The following is a 22,348-nucleotide window of genomic DNA, read 5'->3' on the forward strand; positions in this document are numbered from 1 at the left end:
CGCTCAAGGGCCTATTGGCTTCCCAGAAGCCTTTTCAGCCCCGCCTGAATACAGCAAGGTCGACCCAGGGTTCACCTTCAGCGGTGAAGGCAAGTCCTGGTATAAGGGACGCACATAGGTCCGCGCCACATCCTGACACAGTTTCTACAAGAAGGGGGGGATGGGAGGGGGGATTCGTTAATCCAGGTCAGAAATACACCTTGTTCCTCGAGGGAGGATTTTGGAAGGAAATTCCACCCGCGAGGTCTCCTTTTGGAGATGCCCTTTTCCTTTCAGGTACAACATCCTTCATTATGTACCCCCAGGGTAGAATGTATCCGGGGCTCGCAACGCGACCCTTAGTCCCCAGCAGTGCGGCCACCGCCGGGTCCCCGAGCGGGCGGGAGCAGCGGTGACGCAGGAGGCGGCGGGGCCCCGGTGCGGCCGGCGCGAGGAGGGGGCTGCTCGGCGCGGACCTATCAGGACGCGCGGTGTTTCGAGCGCGGGGAGGGCGGCGGCCTCCAGGTTTCCTCGGGGCCCGGCGCAGCGACGCCTGCCGAGTTCCGAGCGAGCGCGCGGAGCCCGCGGGGATCTCCGGGCGCGCCCGCCGGTCCCGGTTTTCCTCCGCGGCTCCCCCGCCCTTTCACGTCCGCCTCTTTCTCCAACCAGACGCGGCTCCGACGGCGCTCGGCCTCCTGCTCTTCGGGCTCCCCGGCTCAGCCCTCAGCGCCCGTCGCCCGGTCGCTCTTCGCCTGGTGTCCGCGGGCCCGGCGGGGGCGCCTCACCCCGGGCGCGCGGCGGTAATGCCGCTGCCGCCCTTGCGGCCAGGCAGGCAGCTGGCGGCGGCCGGAGTCGGAGCGCGTTCGTCGCTGGCCGGGACGCCGCCCTGGCCTGTGCTCAGCTCCCGCGGCGGCCGCGGGGCGCCGGGGCCCGGCGCGGCATGAGGAGGAGGCTCGGTGCAGGCGAGCGCCCAGCTCCTCGGCCCCCAGGGCCCCCGCGGGCCCCCGCGCGTCGCGCGCGCTGGTCGCGGCCCCGGCGCCCACGCTAGCCCCGCGCAGGCACGAGACGCCGCAGCCTGGAGCAGAAGGCGGAGCAGGAGGCGGCGCAGGCCTGCCGAGCGGACGCGGGCGGCACGGACCCTGAGCGCGGAGCTTCGCGGCAGGACTCCGCCGGGCGCGGGTAGCGGTGCCGGGCGTGCTGCAGTTCGCTGCCCCTCTCCGCAGGGGCGCCGCCGCGCGCAGCCTGCGCCTCTCCCCACCTGCAGCTCCTCCTCCCGCCGCTGCCAGGCGGAGAAAACGCGCCTCCTTGCCCTTCCCCGGCCTCCTTGGGTCCTGCCGTCTCCAGGCCCCCAGCTCCCGTCCCCTCTCCCTCCTCCACCTCTTCCCCCTCGGCCTCCGCGCCTCCCTTCCCCCGACTCTCTGGCCCCCCATTCATTCCGTCCGTTCCCTCCCATTTCCTCCTTTCCGCTCGGGCCCTCTCCCCAGAGCCTCCCCGCGCGGATCCCGCTGCAGTCTCGGGGTTCTCAGCACATTTATGGAAGTTTAGGGCCTGGACAGTGGCCCCGAGTCCGGCGTGAGAGCGCAGCCTGGGCTGCTGGCCGGGAAGAGGAAGATGTCTGTGCTCAGGCGGATGATGCGGGTTTCCAATCGCTCCCTCCTCGCCTTCATCTTCTTCTTCTCCCTCTCTTCGTCCTGTCTGTACTTCATCTATGTGGCCCCGGGCATCGGTAAGCACCGAGACACACCCTCGCTTCCCCTGGTCACACCACAGCCAGCGCAGGCTGTTAAGGATGTTACTTCTGGGGTTTGGAAGCTGTTTAAACAGGGGCCCGCAGAAAAGCGTTTTGTTTTAAATATTATTTCAGAAGTGTCAGACTGCTTCAGGGCATGGCTTTGGTATGTGTTTTGTTAATTCATGCCTTTCGTTGATGCGTGTTTGTTAATAAAGTAAAAGATTGCATTAAATAGACATAGCAGAATTAGTGTGATGGCCCGGGATGCCCTAGTCGCTTTCTTGAGTGTTCATGACAGCTTTATCCATTTAATGTTAAGTCTTTAAGCCTAAACTCAGTGCTTAATCATAGTTTTATTCAAACACTCTCGGGTATAAGAACTGGTTGTAAAAATATGGAGGAGCCAACAGCAGGGAATGTGATTGAGTCCAACGATGTGTGTATTCTAGGGTCCTAGGTCGCTTTTTTAGAATGGGGTCAGTGGACATTTGTGCCATACTTGGGGAATTTTAAGGCGATGAGTTGTCTGTAAAAACAATGCTCCTTTATTTTAGTCTGCTTGAGTCGAATTTTCAAGGGTAGGTTGCCTTTGCTACCTGTTAGGATGACTTCTGAGAAAACAGTGATTAAAATAACCATTATCTAAGGGAACTTGTAGTTTAAAATGTTAACCTGTTTATAATTTTTTGGCCTTTGGTGCAAAATACACTTTTGTAAAACTACTTGAATTAACTGTATTACATATCCTAATTCCTTGTCCCCCTTTTGTTGAAAAGGAGCCAATGCGGCGTTAATTATAGTGAATGAAAAATAGGAACTTCACATGCATATTAAAATAGGTCATATTTCCAAAACTTTTCTGAGTTTCTCCTGGCTATTATGTATTTAATGTTCAATTACTTAGTAACAGTGACCATCTCCTCTCATTTCTCCTTACACACTATGGTCGTTTGAGCCAGTGCTGTTTGTTCGGAGTTATCTAAAAATAAAATGCCCCTTACAGAGTGAAAACACCTGCAGAATTTTGAGACGGAATGATCAGGGTATTGTCTTGACTGTAGTAGATTATTGTAATGAATTGCAGCCGGGAAGGAAGATGGAAACCTCACCCAGACTGCTTCATTTCTTAAAATTACTATGAGACTTTTCTTTTAATACATTTTTGGATTCAGTGAGATGTATAAACTCAGATGATGATGTTTGAGAAGAAGTGGATTGTGAAATGATGTATCCCAAAATAGAAGTTTTAGGGTAAAGTTTGAAGAATATTTTAACATTATTGCAGTTTTCCTTTAGGCCAGAAAAAAAACAAAAAAACCTCACAAAAACCTACCCCTTGAAGCCTATAGTACAAATGACAGTGGTAGCTTAGTGGATTTGATATTATCTAGATATTCAACAAGGGCTTGCTTTATTTTTTGCCCTTTTGGAGTCTTATAAATTAACTCTTCATTCTATAGCAATTTTTACTTTCTCATGTAACTCTTCAAAAGTTCGGACATCTTTGGGGTATGTTATTTTACTAGGGATTTAACTTTGAAAGATTTTGGAGAAAAAGTTTTTTTCACACTTACATAACAATTTTCCCACTTTCTTAGTATTATGAGTAACATGTTAGTTATATTACTCAAAAAGCTAACCAAAGGAAATCAGAATTCTAGTCATCCCTTTTTTTTAAAGTTAGTGCATCAGCATATTATTTGTAGGTTCTTAATTTGTGTGAAATACTAATAAATTTTTCTTATTTGAATGCTTAATGTTTGCCATGGAACCGTCACTGATATAATGTAAAAATTTTGGCAAATGTCTTGTAGGCAATTAGATTGACATGGCTTAATCTACTCTGTTTTTGTAGGTCTTATAAATGATAGTAAGTTATTAAAACCAGTTAGAAGAGTGTAAACCAAAAACTTATAAAATGCTGTGAACTTGTCAAGCTGAATCTGTTTCCAAAACCCTGTACCATTTAGCCAAAAGAAGCCTCCTTTTTAATCTTTTGTATCTTTAAGTATTGGGAAGCAGTTTTCCAAAATTCAAATTTTTGCTTGAAAGTTTGAATTTTATCATTGGTAACAAATACTGTCAGTTTTTCTTGAAGTGTCCGGCTCACTTTGCTCATTTTCAAGAAAATGTAGGTCAGATACACAAGTTTAAATAACCATAGTTTTTCAGTTGTTCTTTCAAGGAAAAATGATGTTCCATGAAACATGTGGCTTGTTGAATTCATACTGCAGCAATCAATCGCACAAGTGCTTCAGATTTCTTATTTATGAGACATATCCAGAAGTAATTAGGTTCTTATAACTAGTTTTTATTCGATGTATGTAGATTTTTCTTGAAATAATAACTTCAAGAAAACAATTCATATTTTAGCCTGAATTACATCTTGGGGCAAAATGTGTTTATGACTAAAATATGTGTTGTATGAGTACTTTTTATGTGCCCTAAATAAATGTTTCAAATCTCCTCTGTTAAGAAATTACTATTAATCCTACCATATCAACCTGTTTGGTAGACTTTAATTCTATTTCCCTACTTCTTTTCTGTCCTGAGCCCTGTGTACCAGGTAGATCTTCTGTCATTTTAGTTCCTCCTCTTTGCCATTGTGAGCAGATACATCACAGTTGTAAACAGCATAATCTGTTTAGTTTCCAGTGTTTTCAGATGTTCCTCAGCATTTCTGGACTATTTGTGTTGTCAACTGCAGTGAGTTCCGTGGAACTCAAAGCTCATTATTTTCAAGGAAACATTTTTCTTGAAGTGTCTAATGCATACAGGAAACACAGGGATTGTCTTTCCATTATAAACCTTACTACTCAGGGAAACTGGATGGCAGACACCTGCCCCATCACCACACCATAGGAAGTCCATGGACAAATTGCTCCATTCCACCCAGTAGAGGCCAGAGCCATAAATTATTTCTTACTCTTTGTCTACCTTTGTGCACGACTGCAAAGATGAGTGCAGTTTCTCTCCAAGGTTTTGACTTGGCTGGATTGAGAATAGAATTGCATTTAATAGGAAACCTTTATTAATATAACTTCCAATATAACATAGTCATTTTCTTGCTGTCATATCAAAGATGAGCTGACTTGTAAGTTCATTCAACAATGAGTGGTGCACCCAAGAGAGGCTGGACATTGTTTGAGGTATGGAAGATAGATGACTAAGACTTAGTTTCTTCCCTGAAGTACAATGGGATGAGCCCCATAAAACAGCTGTAGTAAATCGTTGGAAGGCATGTGGTGGGGAGTGAGGGCTGGTTAAGGATTTCCAGAGGAGAAAGTGGTTGAAATGGAATGGATATGATTTATCTGGACTGAGCAAAGGGATCCTAGTCAGAGGGAACAGCATGAGCAAAGCTTCTAGAAGATGGGAGTAGCTCCATCCAGCTACTGCTTAGGGCTTGGAGTGGCACATGGGCCGGGTTATGAAAGGTCTCTAGGGCTCCAGTGCCCAGCCCTGGTGTTCAGATGCATGAGGTGTTTAAAATTCCTGGCAGGGAGAGACTGGTCTTTGTTCATACAACTTTATCAAAGCTGTCTGTGATTACAAAAACATTGATAGTGCCTGTAATCAGTGGGGCAATATAATGGGAGGAGATACATAACTTCCCTGGGAGTGGGAATTTCACTGTCCATTTGACTCACCAGAAGCCCTGACCTTTCCTGGACACACTGATGGGCTGTTTTGCTCTCTGGGTAGAGGTGAAATCTGGTGGGGCCACTTTGGTCTGACTTCTCTGGACCCTTAGAGGAATTATCTGGCTGAGTGCTTTGTTATTTGGGCCTCCCTGGGGTGTGTGCCCTGCTGGGAATGGTGGAGGTGATGGGGACGGGTAGTCAAAGTGTGGGGTCTGTGTGCAAGCATGTGTGTTGTGGGGGAGGTATCTTAGGTCCTTTGCTCAGAGTCCCTCTGGCATTTTGGCTGGGGTTCTTCCTGGGCTAGCACAGAAGGTAGCTAGTTACCCTGCAGCTTTGTTATAGCCCTTTAGCCTCCTGGCCCTGGCAAGTGGGCCTGGCTATGTTCTTTGGAGCTGTTATAGTCTGCTTTGTTTCAAAGGTCTTTCAGTTTTATTCACCCAGTGCTCTGATCTGCATGACCCATTTCAGGAGTTCAGATTTGGGCCAGGGTACTGGGCATGTCTTTTCTCTGGGCCTCCCTTACTGGCCACATAACCCATGCTTTTTTTGTCTTGTGAGTAGCAGGAAATGTCACAAGTTTTGAAAACGATGCAGTCCATTGTTTTAGAGTGACCCTTCTAGCATGAAGGTGGGTTATAGGGGGAAATGGACGATAGAAGATTAGAACCATTGAGGTTGGTAGTTCATCAGGGCAGAATTGAATGGATGGGAATAGTGGGTTTGAAGAAACAGGAACAGGTTTAAGATGAGGCTTGGATTCTAGCTTAGACATTCAGGTAGCTATTAGTAGGGAGTATAGAAAGGCACGTCTTTGGGGGGCTATTTTGGTTTTAGAGAAATGGAGTTGGGATCCCTGTGTGATATCCAGGAGGAATTAGTAGGTAGGCAGATGGAAGTAAGGGCTTGCAGCCCAGGTGAGAGATTTGGTTGTCCTCCTCATGTAGGTGAATGGTATTTATCTATTTATCCTCCAACACGCCTGAGTAATAAAACTCACTTCTGCAACTGGAAGTGACTCACTGTGTTACTTCCTCTGGAACATGGAATCACAGGGGTTAAATTGGAATACAGAGGAAGACCAAGTATAGTTTCAGAGTATCCGATGAGATTTGCTACCCTCCTTCTCACTCCCTGGCTTTGTTACAAGAGTCAGTGGGTCCACTTCACACTCAAGAGATGAGTTGGCCTTCTTAGAGATTGTTTGCACAGTCAGATTGCCATTCCTGAGTAGCATATGTAACTCAGCTATCTCTCTTTAGTGTAAATTAATCCAAATCTCATGGCCTTGTGGGAAATTAGGCAATATTGAACGGAAACTTGATTCATTGAAATCTGGCAATGCTAACTGCTATTTTCCACCTTAGCCTTTCTTTTACAAATACATTTGGTAGGTCTGTTAAACAATGTGGCAGAGTAAGGCAGTGATGGGTTTTTTTCTGCAGCAGTGCTTATCATTACTGCCTTTAATGTTTATTAGAGATAAAAATAGCCATGTCTGTGATTACTTTTAGAAGAGAAACTTCTAACCTAGGTTTGTAGTGTCTGTATGTAATAGGTATTCCAAACACTATTTGTAATTTGCTTGGGAATAGAATGCATTTTCCTTTTGAGGCAGTGTGGTACACAGTAGTTAATTTGCTAACCCATCCTGTGGAAAGCCTGTTTCTCACAGGTTCTCCTGCAGGGCTTCTCAGAGCACTTGTTCTTCTGGGCCTCATCTCTGATGGTTGTAGCTGTGGCTTTTCCTCTCACCCTCAGAGCCCTTGTGTTTGCCCCTCTCTCCAAGATCCCAAGGCCAGGGGAAACTTGGGCACAGAAGCATTGGTTTCTGGAGCCAGAGCTATGGGCAGAGCAGCCCCAGGAGTAAAATCCCAAAGATAGCCCACCGCCTTGTCCATATTTGGAGATCCACGTCTTCCCTGCCACACCCCTGACCCCTTGCCAGTAGGGCTAGCCTTGTTTGTGAAATGAGAGAAGAAGGACAGACTCTGGAAGATGGCCACTTGCCTAAAGTGTCACACATCATTGTTGGAAGAGCTGAAGTGTACACCTTAGGATTCCTGACTCATTCTACTGTGCCCTAGTTGAAGGAACTAATCATTTTTGTCCTGGAAAATGGAAGATTTTGGGGAAATACAAGCTCTTTCTTCTTCAGTTTGAAGGAATACTGTATAGACAAGCGATGAAATTTTTTGGATAGCCTAAGTTAGTATTGAGGGTAATTACAATGAGGCAGAGTTGAGGCTTATTGAAAAGAGAGAGAGAAAAAAAAGACCAACCTTCTAACCGACCTGCAATCAGTGAAATAAGTGGCCTTATGAGTGCTCCTTTCCTTACACATTATCAGGTGAGGGTAGATGACCGCCTCTTAAGGCTGTGATTACTCTGGAGAGGGTGCTTTGTTTGGGAGACTGTACAGACCTCTAGGATTCCCTTAAACACTGGTGCTCAGTGCTGTGTTTATACTGTGTGCTTAGACTCTGCAGCACCCTGGCTTACCCTGCAAAAGGGCAGACCTGCTCCTCCACCTGTCTCCCACCCACATTGTCTTTTGTGACTCCTTTTCCCTTTCAAGCCTGCCTTTCATGTTTGTCTTAGGTAGAAATGTGGAGGTGGGAGGGGAGGCTGAGGTGAGACGTGTGGGAGGAGTGATTTTTCTAGAGCTTGGGTTTCCTAGCTCGCCCTTGGGAGTTCCTCAGGCCTGTGTGTTTGCAACATTCTTTTTCTAGTCCATTTTCTTGGCCGCCTTGGACCAAGCTGGCTTTTGTCACAACTGCCTGAGTCTGCGGTTTGCCAGCCTAAGCAGAGCAGGTTGTCCCCACCTCTTTGCCTTTCTCTTTTCTCCTTTCCCCCTTGTCCCTCTGAATCTGTTTCGCGTTTTCTTAATTCCTGGAGGACACTGTGATTTAATATTTAAAAGGCGTTTTCATTCAAATTCTGCCTTTTATCAGGATAATAACAAAGAGAATAATATACAAGTAATATAGTGATTCAAGTTGAAGATCGATTCAAGTGAAGATTGAGAGTAGGTTTTCTGAGGATACCCATAATGCCTTTAACATGCCTTTGGAAAATTAGGCATTTACTCCAGTTATAATGAGATATTTTTACCTTATATCTTGGGCCCACTGGAGACTTTCAGGTAACACCCTGATTCTGTTTTTCTTGAGCATTTACATCCTGTATTGGGCCAGTTTGATTTGCTGTGTTTCATGGTCAGACTGCCTGTGGACATAATTATTTTTGGTCTTAGCAGAATTTAGCTCAGTTTGGTTTAAGATACAGCAATACCCCTCTTCAGTTGAAATAGGAGAGCTAGCTTAAAGGATGTTTATGTCAGTAATTATATTTTTGGCTGTGTAGCACAGCAAAATGTTTAGGAAAATATACTTGGTAATTTCAAATCTTAATTTTTAATTTTTTTTTTCTCCAGAAATGTAGTATGACTTTTTGCTTGCATCTTTGTTTTTATGTTTGATTACTTGAATTAGTGAAAGTCTTTGGCTTCACCAAATTGTTGTGTTATATATTCATTAAGGATGAAACAGATACTCCTATGTCCAAATGAATTGTGGTATATTCAAAAGCTTTGTAAAAGAAGATAAATTTAAGGCCGGGCGCGGTGGCTCAAGCCTGTAATCCCAGCACTTTGGGAGGCCGAGACGGGCGGATCATGAGGTCAGGAGATCGAGACCATCCTGGCTAACACAGTGAAACCCCGTCTCTACTAAAAAATACAAAAAACTAGCTGGGCGAGGTGGCGGGCTTCTGTAGTCCCAGCTACTTGGGAGGCTGAGGCAGGCGAATGGCGTAAACCCGGGAGGCGGAACTTGCAGTGAGCTGAGATCCGGCCACTGCACTCCAGCCTGGGCGACAGAGCTAGACTCCGTCTCAAAAAAAAAAAAAAAAGAAGATACATTTAATATAAGTTAAACTGATTTGGAAGGAAGGGTCTACTGTTTTACTTGTTACAAATGTTATGTTTAGAGAATTACTACAAGAAATAGTTTTCAAGTAAGAATGTGCTTGAGGCTTATTTAAGGTGATATGCTTTAATAAGCTTATTTCCCAGGTCTTGAAGATTCTGAATCTGATTCATTTTTAACACATACCCAGATGATTCTGCACACTGGAAACGATATTTCTGAAAAATACCCCAAATGGTGGGGAAAAAATAGTGCTTCCTACTTTTCTAAATTGATTACTTACATCATTTGATTTTTTTTTTTTTTTTTTTTTGGAGACGAGTCTTGCTCTGTTGCCCCAGGCTGGAGTGCAGTGGCTTGATCTCAGCTCATTGCAAGCTCTGCCTCCCGGGTTCACGCCATTCTCCTGCCTCAGCCTCCCGAGTAGCTGGGACTACAGGCGCCCGCCACCACTCCCGGCTAAGTTTTTGTATTTTTAGTAGAGATGGGGTTTCACCGTGTTAGTCAGGATGGTCTCGAACTCCTGACCTCGTGATCTGCCTGCCTCGGCCTCCCAGAGTGCTGGGATTACAGGCCTGAGCCACTGCACCCGGCCGATATGGTATTTCATAGAACTAATCTTACCTGTTGAAAACCTAATTAACTTGTTTATAACATCATGTTTTACTGGCTATAGAGATGGCTATCATCGTGAAGAAACTTTTCCTTCAGAAGAGAAATGGACAGATACATTATTTATGCCTGCCAGGATTATGTGTTCCTTTATGAGTCTGCAGTGACTAGGTGATTGGGTCCTGGGTTATCCTAAATTTGTTTAGTGTTTTTAATTATTAGAAAGAGACATTGTAATTCACTTAAGAGCAGTAAAACTTATTAAACTGTATAGCATTACAGGTTGTTCAGTGGAAGTAATTTCAAAACGTTTCCTAGCATTTGGCTCGAAAAGTCATTTTTATAATATCTTTACAGTAGTATATTTAAGTAGCTATCTGAAGTTTGTTACTATAACATGATATCTTGATTGAATACTATGGCCTGTTTTTATATATTTGAGGCAAATGTTAATATGATTTTACTGAAATCTTGTTACTATATTGCCTTCCTGATAATTAAGTTAATTGCTCAGAAATTATGACTTCTAATTATAGTGCAATTTTCAGTTTGACTCATAGGAAGATAAATTGGACATTATTTTCATTTGAATCAAGAGACCAAAGGTAGAGAATTAAAAGGTGCCTTGTTTACTGATTTGAAAATATGCCTTGAAAGTCTTTGAAATTCATTTCCTACCAGTTCCCTTCTCTGATTCTCGTTTTAGGCTCATTTTCCTTTCATGAATACTAAGTTGGAATTCTGAAAGGTATTTTAATTGTGAAAACACAAGTAAATTGAAGATGATTATAAAACATATTCAAATAGTTCACATTTTACTTCATTTTGATAGACTTCTTATATATTCTACACTTATATACTCTGACATCACTAATTTTCAACAATTTTATAATGTTTCCTGGGCCTGCTTATTTATGGCTTGGTCTTTTAGTCTGTAATGTCATTAAGTGAGTTTCCTGATTAGATTTTTAAGATCTGTTTAATTGCCTGCATTCTTCCTTCCCTGATTTCCTAATTTCCTCCTGATTCCACTTTCCGCAGTGTGGTTCATAACTCTTAGGGTTCCTGTCATGCTTTAAAAAAGCTATATAGTTATTTTAAGTGAATTATATGGTGCGTTAGCAAATGACAGGGCTGATAGTTATCTTTTGTTAGATAGTGTTTTCATATCACTAGGTTCAGAGTCTACTTTTTGAATTATCAACTAGGGTTAAAGTAGGCTGAACTAATGATCTGGTTGTTGCAAAAGTCCTTCTGATGTTTTAGACAGTTTATGCCTTTGCAGGATCTTGGTTCTTTACAGAGGAAGCCAAATGGCCCCTTAACTTTTGGCATTGCTTGGTAAACGGTAGGCACTCAATAAACACGTGGATAAACATGTTTCCATCCTGAACATTTTTAGCAAGATCATTGGAAAAGTCAGTTTTTATTAAAAAATGTTTAACCTTGATCAGTATTCCAACACAAAGAATCTCCAGAAATAACTTAAGATTGTTAAACTGCAGAGTGGAAGTTGTAAAGACACCTGTTACAAAGATTTCTTGTCAGTTTTTATGTTTGCATCTGCAAAATCTGCAAAGCTTGAGTTGTTAGCTAAGATCTGAAATAGATCTCCCATATGTGTTCATTGTATTTGTTGTTTGATAAAGTGGGGCTCTGAACACAGAATTCTTGCAGACTTTGTCAGCTCATAACTTGAAAAGTAGAGGTAAGGATGTTATATGTTAGTAATAATTTGCACTGCAGATTTCCTTGAGTCCATACCTGGTTTTAAATTATTGTTACCATGGTCAGACAAATAGTACTTTGACATAAAAGAATTTTTTTTTTTTTAAAGCCTGGCACATCCTTGATGTTTGTTATTTTTTTGTTTTTAATCCAAGTAGTACCCATCTTCCTTAGTCCTAGCTGTGGTATGAATAATATTTCATGTATAGTCTGGCCTAACCATAGTTATTGAAGATAACATATTTTTCCTTTACCCACATGGATGAGTAATTCTTGGGGATTTATTGAACAAGAGGCTAGATGTGGAAAGAAGAAAATTTTTCAGCGTCAGAAACAGATATTTAGAAGATTATCATAAATTCTTAGAAATTCTTAGAAAGAGATACCTGATTCACATATCTGTAGTTAATATTGAGTGGTGCATTCAGATTTTTACTTTTGTCTATATTATTTCCTGTGTTCTGTAGATAATACAGGAAATCATTTTCTCTTCTGTAACTTTTAAGGATCCCTTCTGGCTTTCTCCTCCTCTTTGTATTAAAGGAAATCTGGTTAATCTCTCATATGTTCACTTCCCTTGTTGTAACTTTTTACATTGAAGATTTCTTTTTCCTTGTCTCTCCCTCTCCTCTGTGGCCTTGAACCAAGATTTCGTCCAAATCCCTTCCCCTCAGAGTCACTCAGGCTTGTGCTTGAATCCTGAGTTGTTAATTCTACCTGTGTTAATTTTCTTTTGAGTTTGTTTTCTCATCTTCTAATGGACAAACTTGTACCTGTCATGGGGTGGTGTGTTATTTTCCTAGGGCCGCCGTAACACATTACCACATAACGGCTTGAAACACCACGTTTATTTTCTCAGAATTATGGAGGCCAGAAGTCTGAAATTAAGGTGTTAGCAAGACAGTCCCTCTGGAGGCTCTGGAGAAAATCCTCCTCGCGATTTCCAGCTTCAGGTGCGTGGTGGCCACATCACTGCCTCTGTCTTCACATTGCGTGTGTGTGTGTGTGTGTGTGTGTGTGTGTGTGTGTGTGTGTGTGTAATCTCTCTCTACCTTTCTCTTAGAAGAGTGCTTGCCATTAGATTTAGGGTCCACCTGGGTAATCCAGGATGATCTCCTCATTTCAAAATCCTTAGCTTAATTACATCTGGAAAGACCTCTTTCCAAGTGTCACATTCACAGGCCCTGGGAATTAGGGCGTGGGCATATCTTTTTGGGGATTTCCATTCAACAAACTCCAGGTGGTTGTAAGAATGAAAGGAAATATAGTTGTGTATGTGTACTTACATATATTTATATGTGGACTTCAACTCAGTGCCTGACCAAACTCAGCACTTAGTAAATGTTAATTCATCTACTGCTCTTCAGAAACCTATGCCCGTCAAGCTTCTATATCCCTGGAAGATTTCAGCAGTCAGTGCTCAGTTCTGAATGTTCCCTTCCACTTTGTCCCCCACCTCTGTCCTCGTTGGTGACCACCAGGATGTCTAGCTCTTGTCTTCTGCCCTCACTCCGCCTGGCCATGCCCTGGGTGTCAGCATAGCTGTGGCTTGCTCTCCTTTGCACCTCTCCAGACTGCAGCCTTCTTAACCTTCCGCTTCTAGAGGTTTCTCACCTCTGTTAACAGTTATGTCTCATCCTCACAATGACTTCTTGTCCTCTCACTCTCCTTTGCTTTTTTTAAACTCTCTATCCCACTTAGCCCTTCCTAACTTCCGTTACTACCCATCTCCACTCAAGGCAGATTGTCATTCCCTGGGTGTGCACCGCTGCTGTGCACCTCAGAGCCTCTGCTTAAACTTTCCCACCAACAGAGTGGTTTTCTCTCCTTCCTCTTGCTTCCTTTTAGTGCCTGAAATTATTCACCCTTTCTTCTAGTTTTTTCCAGTCAGGCTGCAGACATGCTCAGGGCCCTCCTCTTGCAGAAAACCTTCCCTTGACCTTGCTAATCACTTGTTTGCCTTTTCTGAAACTTGCTGCTTTCACTTTGTCAGTGTCCACTGAAATCTTTACTATTTTCCTTTTGTTTCCACTGCTTCCTGAAGCTGCTGTCTTGAAGGCTTACAGTGATCTCCTATAGGCTTTTCAAAGAGGCTGAATGGTATGATGGTCAAGGGCTAACTTGCTGGAGCCAGACTGCTGGGATTTGAATTCTGGCTCCACCACTTCCTAACAACTATGTGACCTGCAGCAAGTCATTCAACTCCATGCTTCAATTTCTTTATCTGTAAAATGGAAATAATAATAGTACTTGCCTTATAGAGTTGCTTGTGAGGATTAAATAGGTTAGTGTATGTAAAGTATGCTTGACAAAGAGAGTATGCTGAATTTTTTTAAGCTGTTGTTTTTAAGTCCTCTTTAGCATCTGCAGCATTTGACATGGTTGACCTCACCCTCTTCTTTAGTCCATTAGCTTTTTCACTGTGTTCAAGCTAAGATTAATTCACTTTGGGATCTTTTATCTTTGTGCTGCCTATTTGTGGTCTGTCTTCACCTTTTTATCTCCCTTTTGGATAATTTTTCCTCTGGGAATTTATCACGATAGTTCCAGCTTTTACATTTATTGAATGTCTCTCCAAATGGTATTTCTAGCCCTCTTTTAGCTTCGGTCCTACATTTATAACTGCATCCCAGATTGCCTGACCAACAGCATCATCTCCCTCTCAAAATCATTATTCACATGACTTTTGTTAAGAGACCTGGGAACTGTGGTAGCATGTCATAGCAGCTAGGAACAGAGATGTCAGGATCACAGGCATGCTGCGTTGGTGTCCTGCAAAGCCCAGGAAACAGTTCTGGATCCCTGCAGGCAGGCATGTTCTTCTTGTCTTGAATCCTTGCAGCACTGTTAGTGAGCAAAACTGGATGTGGAAAGGGGCTGGGAGGCAGTTTTATAGCAGATGTGTCCCTTAATTTCCTTAAGTGAAGAATTAGACAAGTTCATAAATCTCTTGCCTTGCAAACTCGGGATAGAATGCCTGGCCTAGAAGCTTTCATAAACTGTTGAAAATAGGTTTTATTATTTTTATTTTTTAAATTTTTTGAGATGTTATCCCCTGGGAAGCAGAACTGGTAAATAAGTTAGATTTATGTCTCTCAATGCAGAGTCAAATAGAAAATGAATGAAATTAGAGAACAAACAGCATGGTTTTAATTAAGCAGTGGTAGGTTTCCCTATTTGTTTTCTGAGATGAGGGTTCTTATAAATTGGAATAGAAAGACAAGGATTTTCTCTACCTAAAGACTTGCCAATATGACATTACATTTTATTTTTTGCAATCTATCCATCGGACAAAGGGCTAATGTCCAGAATCTACGAAGAACTTGAATTTACAAGAAAAAAACAACCCCATCAAAAAATGGCAAAGGATATGAACAGACACTTCTCAAAAGAAGATATTTATGCAGGCAACAGACATGAAAAAATGCTCATCATCACTGGTCATTAGAGAAATGCAAATCAAAACCACAATGAGATACCATCTCACGCCAGTTACAATGGTGATCATTAAAAAGTCAGGAAACAACAGGCTGGAGAGGTTGTGGAAGAATAGGAACGCTTTTACACTGTTGGTGGGAGGGTAAATTAGTTCAACCATTGTGGAAGACAATGTGACTCCTCAAGGATCTAGAACTGGAAATACCATGTGATCCAGCAATCCTATTATTGGGCATATACCCAAAGGATTATAAATAATACTGTGATAAAGACACATGCACACATATGTTTATTGTGACACTTCGCTACAATAGCAAAGACTTGGAACCAACCCAAATGTCTATCAGTGATAGACTGGATAAGGAAAATGTGGCACATATACACCATGGAACTATGCAGCCATAAAAAAGGATGAGCTCATGTCCTTTGCAGGGACGTGGATGAAGCTGGAAACCGTCATTCTCAGTAGAAAACTATCACAAGATCAGAAAACCAAACACTGCATGTTCTCACTCTTAAGTGGGAGTTGAACAAGGAGAACACATGGACGGGAACATCACACACTGGGGCCTCTCGGGGGTGTGGGGTTTAGGGGAGGGATAACATTAGGAGAAATACCTAATGTAGGTGACGGGTTGATGGGTGCAGCAAACCACCATGGCATGTGTAAACCTATGTAACAAACCTGCACGTTCTGCACATGTACCCCAGAACTTACAATTAAAAAAAGACATTACATTTTATACTACTACTGATAAGCAAGTTTTGGGTTTGGGTTAACATAGTTTTACGTTTGGAAAGCAGACAATTGGAACCATTCTCATGCTGGTTTAGTGTGTCTTGCAACCCTTTGACATAGCACTTTTTTCCTGTTAACGACCACTCTCTATTTAAACACAGCTTCATTCCCTAACGGGTTTTGGTCTTTAGGGATTAAACCCATGAGGACCATTAACCTGAGGAATGTAACTCAGCTGTAAATTATTTGGAATAAATAAATAGATTTTCCATTTGGAGAAATTGGTGTCTAGCTTAATTTTGGTCTTCATTTGTCTAATGAATAGTAAATGCACTCTTTTTCACCTTTGTTAGAGGTACCATAAAAAATCATTTTTAAGGCCAGGTGCGGTGGCTCACGCCTATAATCCCACCACTTTGAGAGGCTGAGGTGGGCGGATTGCCTGAGCTCAGGAGTTCGAGACCGGGCTGGGCAACATGGAGAAACCCCATTTCTACAAAAAATTAAGTGGGCGTAGTGGCAGGTACCTGTAGTTCCAGCTACTTGCGAGACTGAGGTGGGAGGATCGCTTAAGCCTGGGAGGTGGAGGTTGTGGAGAGCCAAGGTCGAGCTACTGTACTCCAACCTGGATGACAGGGTGAGACCCTGTCTTAAAAAAAAAAAAGAAATCATGTTTTTTAACGGTTTTGTTACCTACAAGTTAGATAAGTTCAAAAGTTGTTTCCAGGAAACACAATAATGCATATAATGCTCCTACTTAGCATCTCATTTCTTAGGCCAGGATCAGTCCTGGAAGTAGAACTTTTTTGCCTTAGGCTGAGTTCTAGTACTTTGTAGCAGGTTTTCTTTTCACAGTTTGGTGTAGCACAAATATAAGATGTTTATATTACTGACAACAAATTTCATATGTAACTTTAGGATTAAATAATCCAAGGTGTTGGAAACCAGGTGTCATTAGTAATCTGTGTGATGCTGCCCCACCCACATCATTTCAGTTGAACTTTGGGTCTTCATTTTGGCCGAGTTGTTAATGTTAGCTTGTCTTTTATTGAACATTTTCCTGCATTTTTGTTGGCCGTTCTTTTAGTTTTCTTTTTTCTCTTCGTGTCTTTTCTTCCAGTTTTTCATAGTTATCAAAGATGAATTTATTGTTGTAGATACTTTCATTATTAAAAATTAATATGGATCAATTAGAAAAAGTCTAAATGTACAAGAATGGGATCAGGAACTAATACATTTAAAAATAGAGGAAAATAGAATTGAGATATTCAAGACAGATTATTTAAATATAAGCAATGGAATACACAAATATGACAAGTCTTATAAAAATAAAAGGGAGTGCTTGCTCTGGCAGCAAATATACAAAAATGGGAACAATACAGAGAATATTAGCATGGCCCCTGCATAAGGATGACATGTTTTATTTTCAAATTTTACATAGAAAAGAAAAGGGAGAAAATAATTAAAAATCAAAAGTAGAGGAGATTCAAAAATTATATAAGATTATGCATAGCTTTACCTAATTTGAATATCTCAATGAAATTGTTGAATCTCGGGGACGAAATACTCCAAATTGAATCAAGAATAAGTAGAAACTGAAATACATCTAATACAGTTTCTGGCAGAGGGCAGGCATTCAACAAATCAACAAATTGAATACATGAACAGAGAGGAATTGGAACAGGCGTCTGATTACAGCTTTTTTTTTTTGACAGAGAGTCTCGCTCTGTCACCCAGGCTGGAGTGCAGTGGCACAATCGCCGCTCTGCTCACTGTAACCTCCGCCTCCTGGGTTCAAGTGATTCTCCTGCCTCAGCCTCCCGAGTAGCTGGAGCTACGGGCATGTGCCACCACGCCTGACTAGGTTTTTTTTGTTGTTGTTTTTTTTTGTTTTTAATTTTTTAGTAGAGATAGCATTTCACCATGTTGGCCAGGCTGGTCTCATACTCCTGACCTCAAGAGATCACCTGTGTTGGCCTTCCAAAATGCTGGGATTACAGGCATGAGCCACCAAGCCCAGCCACATGACATCTTCCTTTTATGAGAAGTCAGTTCAAACTTTTAAGGGCTTAATATCTGCCACACTGTATCAGTTGTTTCAGAGTTCAGAAAATGACAGCAATGTGTACAGTCTATTTTATGAAACTAACATTAAGAACAAACCATAGATGGCGAAAAACCCAAAAACCTTACTTATGAATATATATTTAAATTGTTATGAATAAGTTTTTCCCCCATATGGTCTATTAATTATTTTCAACTTTTATTTTAGGTTCAGGGCATACACGTGCAGCTTTGTTACACGGGTATATTGCATGGTGCAGAGGTTTGGAGTATGATTGATCCTGTCACCTAGGTAGTGAGCATGGTACCCAATAGGTAGTTTTAAACTTCTGCCTTGCTTTGTCCCTCCCTCTTCTAGTAGTCCCCAGTTTCTGTTGTTACCATCTTTATGTTCATAAGTACCCAGTGTCTAGCTCCCACTTAGAAGTGAGAACATGTGGTATTTGGTTTTCTGTGCCTGTGTTAATTCGCTAGGATAATGGCCTCCAGCTGCATCCATGTTGCTGCAAAGCACATGATTTTGTTCTTTTTTATGACTGTGTTCTTCATTCTTTTAAAGTCCACTTAAGTACAAAAATGTAGTCAAAATGTGTTGTATTTGTATTTGTATTTGTAAACTAGTATAGTAAATTCAGGTGTAAGCAAGTTAAATCTAATTACAGGACTACTTTCTAGAAAGCCTGTAGACATGCTCTTAAAAATGATACCTGTAAAGCTTAGGTGAAACCTGGATTTCTGTTTCTCTCTTTTTTCTGGAGGTGAAAGAAAAGTTTTATTTTACTCTGTTTTTCTAGTAGTTTTATTTATGCTCTGCTCGTATGTACTTTGAGCAAGTTCACATTTACATAAGAAGTGGGAAAGACGGTAGTAAACATTAAATTTCTCTCATCCCTCTATTCCATCTGGAGAAACTAGAGCAGGACTTAGAAAATTAATCAGCATTCTTAATTTTTTTCATTCAGCATTCATCTTTTGAGAGTGTCATTACTGTATTCAGACACAGCTTATGTTAAAATTGAGTCATTAACTGAGACTTGCAGTTTCTTGGTTTTTGCCATGATAGTGAGCCTCTGCCTTTCATCTAAATGGAGTTTATGATTTTTAGCTTTGTGTTTAGAGACTTTAAAGAAGAATGCACTACTTGCACAAGTGCCTTGTGGAAACGAGGAAACTGAGATCCAAGGAGCTGTACAAAGTTATGCACAGCGCTAACAGAATTGGGACCAGGAAAGGAGTTTCTTACTTAGTTCTGTGCCTCTGGGGAGTCTGGACATCTCAAAAGTTAGGGATTTTTGTGATAAAGCTTTGTCAATTTACCAGTTTCTCCCAGCAGAGGAAATTTGGAGCCTATTTTTGAAGCACTTATTGTGAAGAATTAAATTGACTCGCTTTAAAAATACACATTGATTTTGATTTTATTTGCTTTTACCCTGCTGGTAGATAGATTTGTGATTGAAAGGGAGTGTAAAAGTTTAATTAACTCTTAGAAGTGTCCCAAAGAGATACTTATCCTAGATCACCCCTGTCTGCAAACACATCAAGAATTTTCAGGACCATTGCAAGATCTTTGTTCATACATTATGGGATTTATAAGGAATCCTAGCTTTTGTGAAGTTTTTGGTAGGAGGAAATTAATATTATAATTAGAGAAACTGAATTATAACTAAGATTGAGTACTTGTAATAAAATGCCTTTTTGAAATTTCTAAGTATATTTTATAGTAGAAAATCACTTATGGATATGGGGTTTCATTATGATATTTTAGTTTGTTCAGTTAGTTTCATTTTATTTGATAGGTGGATATTTCAACTTTTTTTGTTTTTATTGCTTTTAAAAAATCAGTTTGTTTTTGTCAGTTTTTATGGTAGGCAATATTTTGTATTTCTCTTTTCCCTTTGGACGTGCTGATTGAGTCAGTTTATGTTTATTGGGCACTTCACCAATTCTGAATATTATTTTATTAAATATTAAAGCTTACTGAGTTATGACATTTTTTCTCTATTTTTCTTTTATAGCCAACACATATCTCTTTATGGTACAAGCTCGAGGTATAATGTTGAGAGAAAATGTGAAAACAATAGGTCATATGATCAGGCTGTACACAAATAAAAACAGTACGCTCAACGGTACAGGTAAGACTACTTCCTGCTTAACCCCTTGTCGTCACAAAGCAGTAAACCAAATCTTTTACAGTCTGTTCTGCCTTCAGGTAACTTCTTGTTAAAGATGAAGGTATCTTCCCCTAAGCGTCCTGGCAGATTATTTTACTGTGCAAATCAAGACTGTTACCTATTTTAGGATGTATGAAGGTGTGGTCACAAAAGTGATGAGATTTTGTACAAACACTTAAGTTAATTCTTGCAAACAAAATATAGAAAGCAGCTTCTACTTTTTCAATTCACATATTGTATTAAAGAGAAATTAACCAGAGAATAATTTATTCATCTTACTAAGCCATACTACCATCTCTCTTTATGTTCATTCTAGTTCCTAAGTTGTTCTCCCAACTAGGTCTAGAAAATAGTTGCTTTTAATTATAGAAGATTGTTAGTAGTTTTGTGGCCTTTTTAAGGAGCTAAAGGAGAAATTTTATAAAATTGGAAATTGGTAACTACTCTTGTCTTTTTATTTTATTTATTTATTTTTTTGAGACGGAGTCTTGCACCGTCGCCCAGGCTGGAGTGCGGTGGCGCAATCTCGGCTCACTGCCAACTCCGCCTCCCGGGTTCACACCATTCTCCTGCCTCAGCCTCCCTAGTAGCTGGGATTACAGGCGCCTGCCACCACGTCTGGCTAATTTTTTTAATTTTTGGTAGAGATGGGGTTTCACCGTGTTAGGCAAGATGGTCTCGATTTCCTGACCTTGTGATCTGTCCGCTTCAGCCTCCCAAAGTGCTGGGATTACAGGTGTGAGCCACCGTGCCCTGCCTACTCTTGTCTTTAAAATGTCACCTGAAAGTAGAAGCTGCATTAGAATCCCAGGAGGTTAAAATCTAATAGGCTGAACCAATGATTTAATGATGGTAGAATTGATGTAAATAGATCTCACTGTTGTGGAAGAATGTTCATGCTCTTTTATGGCAGCGTTGCCACAGTGTCTCCCAAAGTTATTAGGTGTTACTTTAAAGGATTCAGTGGGGTTGTCAGTTGTTGTACCCTTTATGGTCTCATTTTGAAGAGGTAAAAATAAAGATTTAATTTGTGTTAGTAATTCTTCCTTGTGTCACTGTAAACCTACACATTCTACTAGGAGAAAGTCTTGTCTTCCAGCTGTAGGTGTTCTTTCTTAAATGTATGTCAAGGTGGGTGATAGTTTTAGACCCTTCTAAAAATTCAAGATTGTGACATACTGATCTCAATGTAATATCACATGTGCTTTTATAAAATCCAGTTTAGTCATTTGCCTAATATGTTTATGATGCCACAAATCAAAACACTCTTGTTTTATTTTAATTTTTTAACCTTGAAGGATTTTTTTTTTTTAGAAGGACTGTCTCAACATAGTTGATGTTTTAATACTACAGTAAAAGTCTCGTTAACTATTCTTTAGCATGAATGAGTCTTCTGAATAGTCGGTCAATTTTAGAAGTTTAAACATTTTAAAAGCTTCTGTAGGATTTGTGCTGGTCGAATAAGTTGATTGTAAAAATGTTCACTGAAAGTTTGTTCAACTGAAAGGAAATAGACATCTCTAAGTTGGTATATTTGTGGGAGTGCTAAAAATTTGTGCATATCAGGTTGTTTTCCCTGGGATATGAATAACGTATATGTCTGGATATTGAGCATGATTAGGAGGAATAAGATTATATGGACAAGACAATCTTTCCCCATAGTACCCTGCAACTGAAAAAAAAAAAAACTTTGAAAACTTTTCATAGGGTTCCTTTACTGATGGTAAAACTGTTCTCAGGAAACAGTCATTGTATACATTAGGGATTAAGTTTGGATGTAACAGAGACCTGTCTGTGGTGGTTTAAACACATGAGTCTTTCTGTTCTTATGTGAAAGAACTCTGCAAGTTGGATATCTGTGGCTGGTTGTGGAGGCTCCTTAAAGTAAGTCATCACACTTCATTTTCTGCTATCCATCATGTAGCTCCGTGGTTAACTCATAGTCTAAGATGGCTGCTTGGGTGCCATCTTGGTTAATTCTTGCAAACAAAATATAGAAAGCAGCTTCTACTTTTTGAACTTGGGTCAGTAGGAAGGAGGAAAGGAAGAACAAAGAAGAACAAATAAGGGACCCCTTTTCTGGAGCCTTCCCAGAGGTCCCATACAGTATTTTTTTCATACAGTTAATTGGCTAGAACTTAACTGCATGGCCACATGCAATAACACTGGGAAATATAGTCTTTGACCAGAGTGTGCTGGAACTCTAGTGAAAGTGGCATTCTGTTACCTAAGGGGAAAGGGAAAAATGGAGTTTGAGTCAGCAATGAGGCTCTGCCGTGTTCATTTAACCAACATTTACTGAATATAGTTAGTAT

At 41.2% G+C, this 22,348-nt stretch overlaps 1 protein-coding gene and 1 non-coding gene across 3 annotated transcripts in view; both read left to right on the forward strand.

Annotated features, from left to right (window-relative positions):
• The first annotated feature begins 1,161 nt into the window (after positions 1 to 1,161).
• Positions 1,162 to 22,348, forward strand: part of B4GALT6 (beta-1,4-galactosyltransferase 6) — a 65,114-nt gene continuing 43,927 nt past the window's right edge. Inside the window, exons 1-3 of one of the 2 annotated variants that reach the window (XM_050768276.1) lie at positions 1,586 to 1,705; positions 12,481 to 12,574; positions 19,878 to 19,994. In XM_050768276.1, the coding sequence (XP_050624233.1) occupies positions 1,688 to 1,705; positions 12,481 to 12,574; positions 19,878 to 19,994 (229 nt within the window). In that variant the 5' untranslated portion in view covers positions 1,586 to 1,687. Of the gene's footprint in view, positions 1,706 to 12,480; positions 12,575 to 19,877; positions 19,995 to 22,348 lie in introns of both variants that reach the window. The other variant, XM_050768275.1, reaches the window with a different exon arrangement.
• LOC126941645 (U6 spliceosomal RNA) lies at positions 17,141 to 17,243 on the forward strand. Its single transcript, XR_007721412.1, has one exon. It is a non-coding gene; the product is annotated as a U6 spliceosomal RNA (small nuclear RNA).

Source organism: Macaca thibetana, chromosome 18, assembly GCF_024542745.1.
Source record: "Macaca thibetana thibetana isolate TM-01 chromosome 18, ASM2454274v1, whole genome shotgun sequence".
NCBI classification, from domain to species: Eukaryota; Metazoa; Chordata; class Mammalia; order Primates; family Cercopithecidae; genus Macaca; species Macaca thibetana.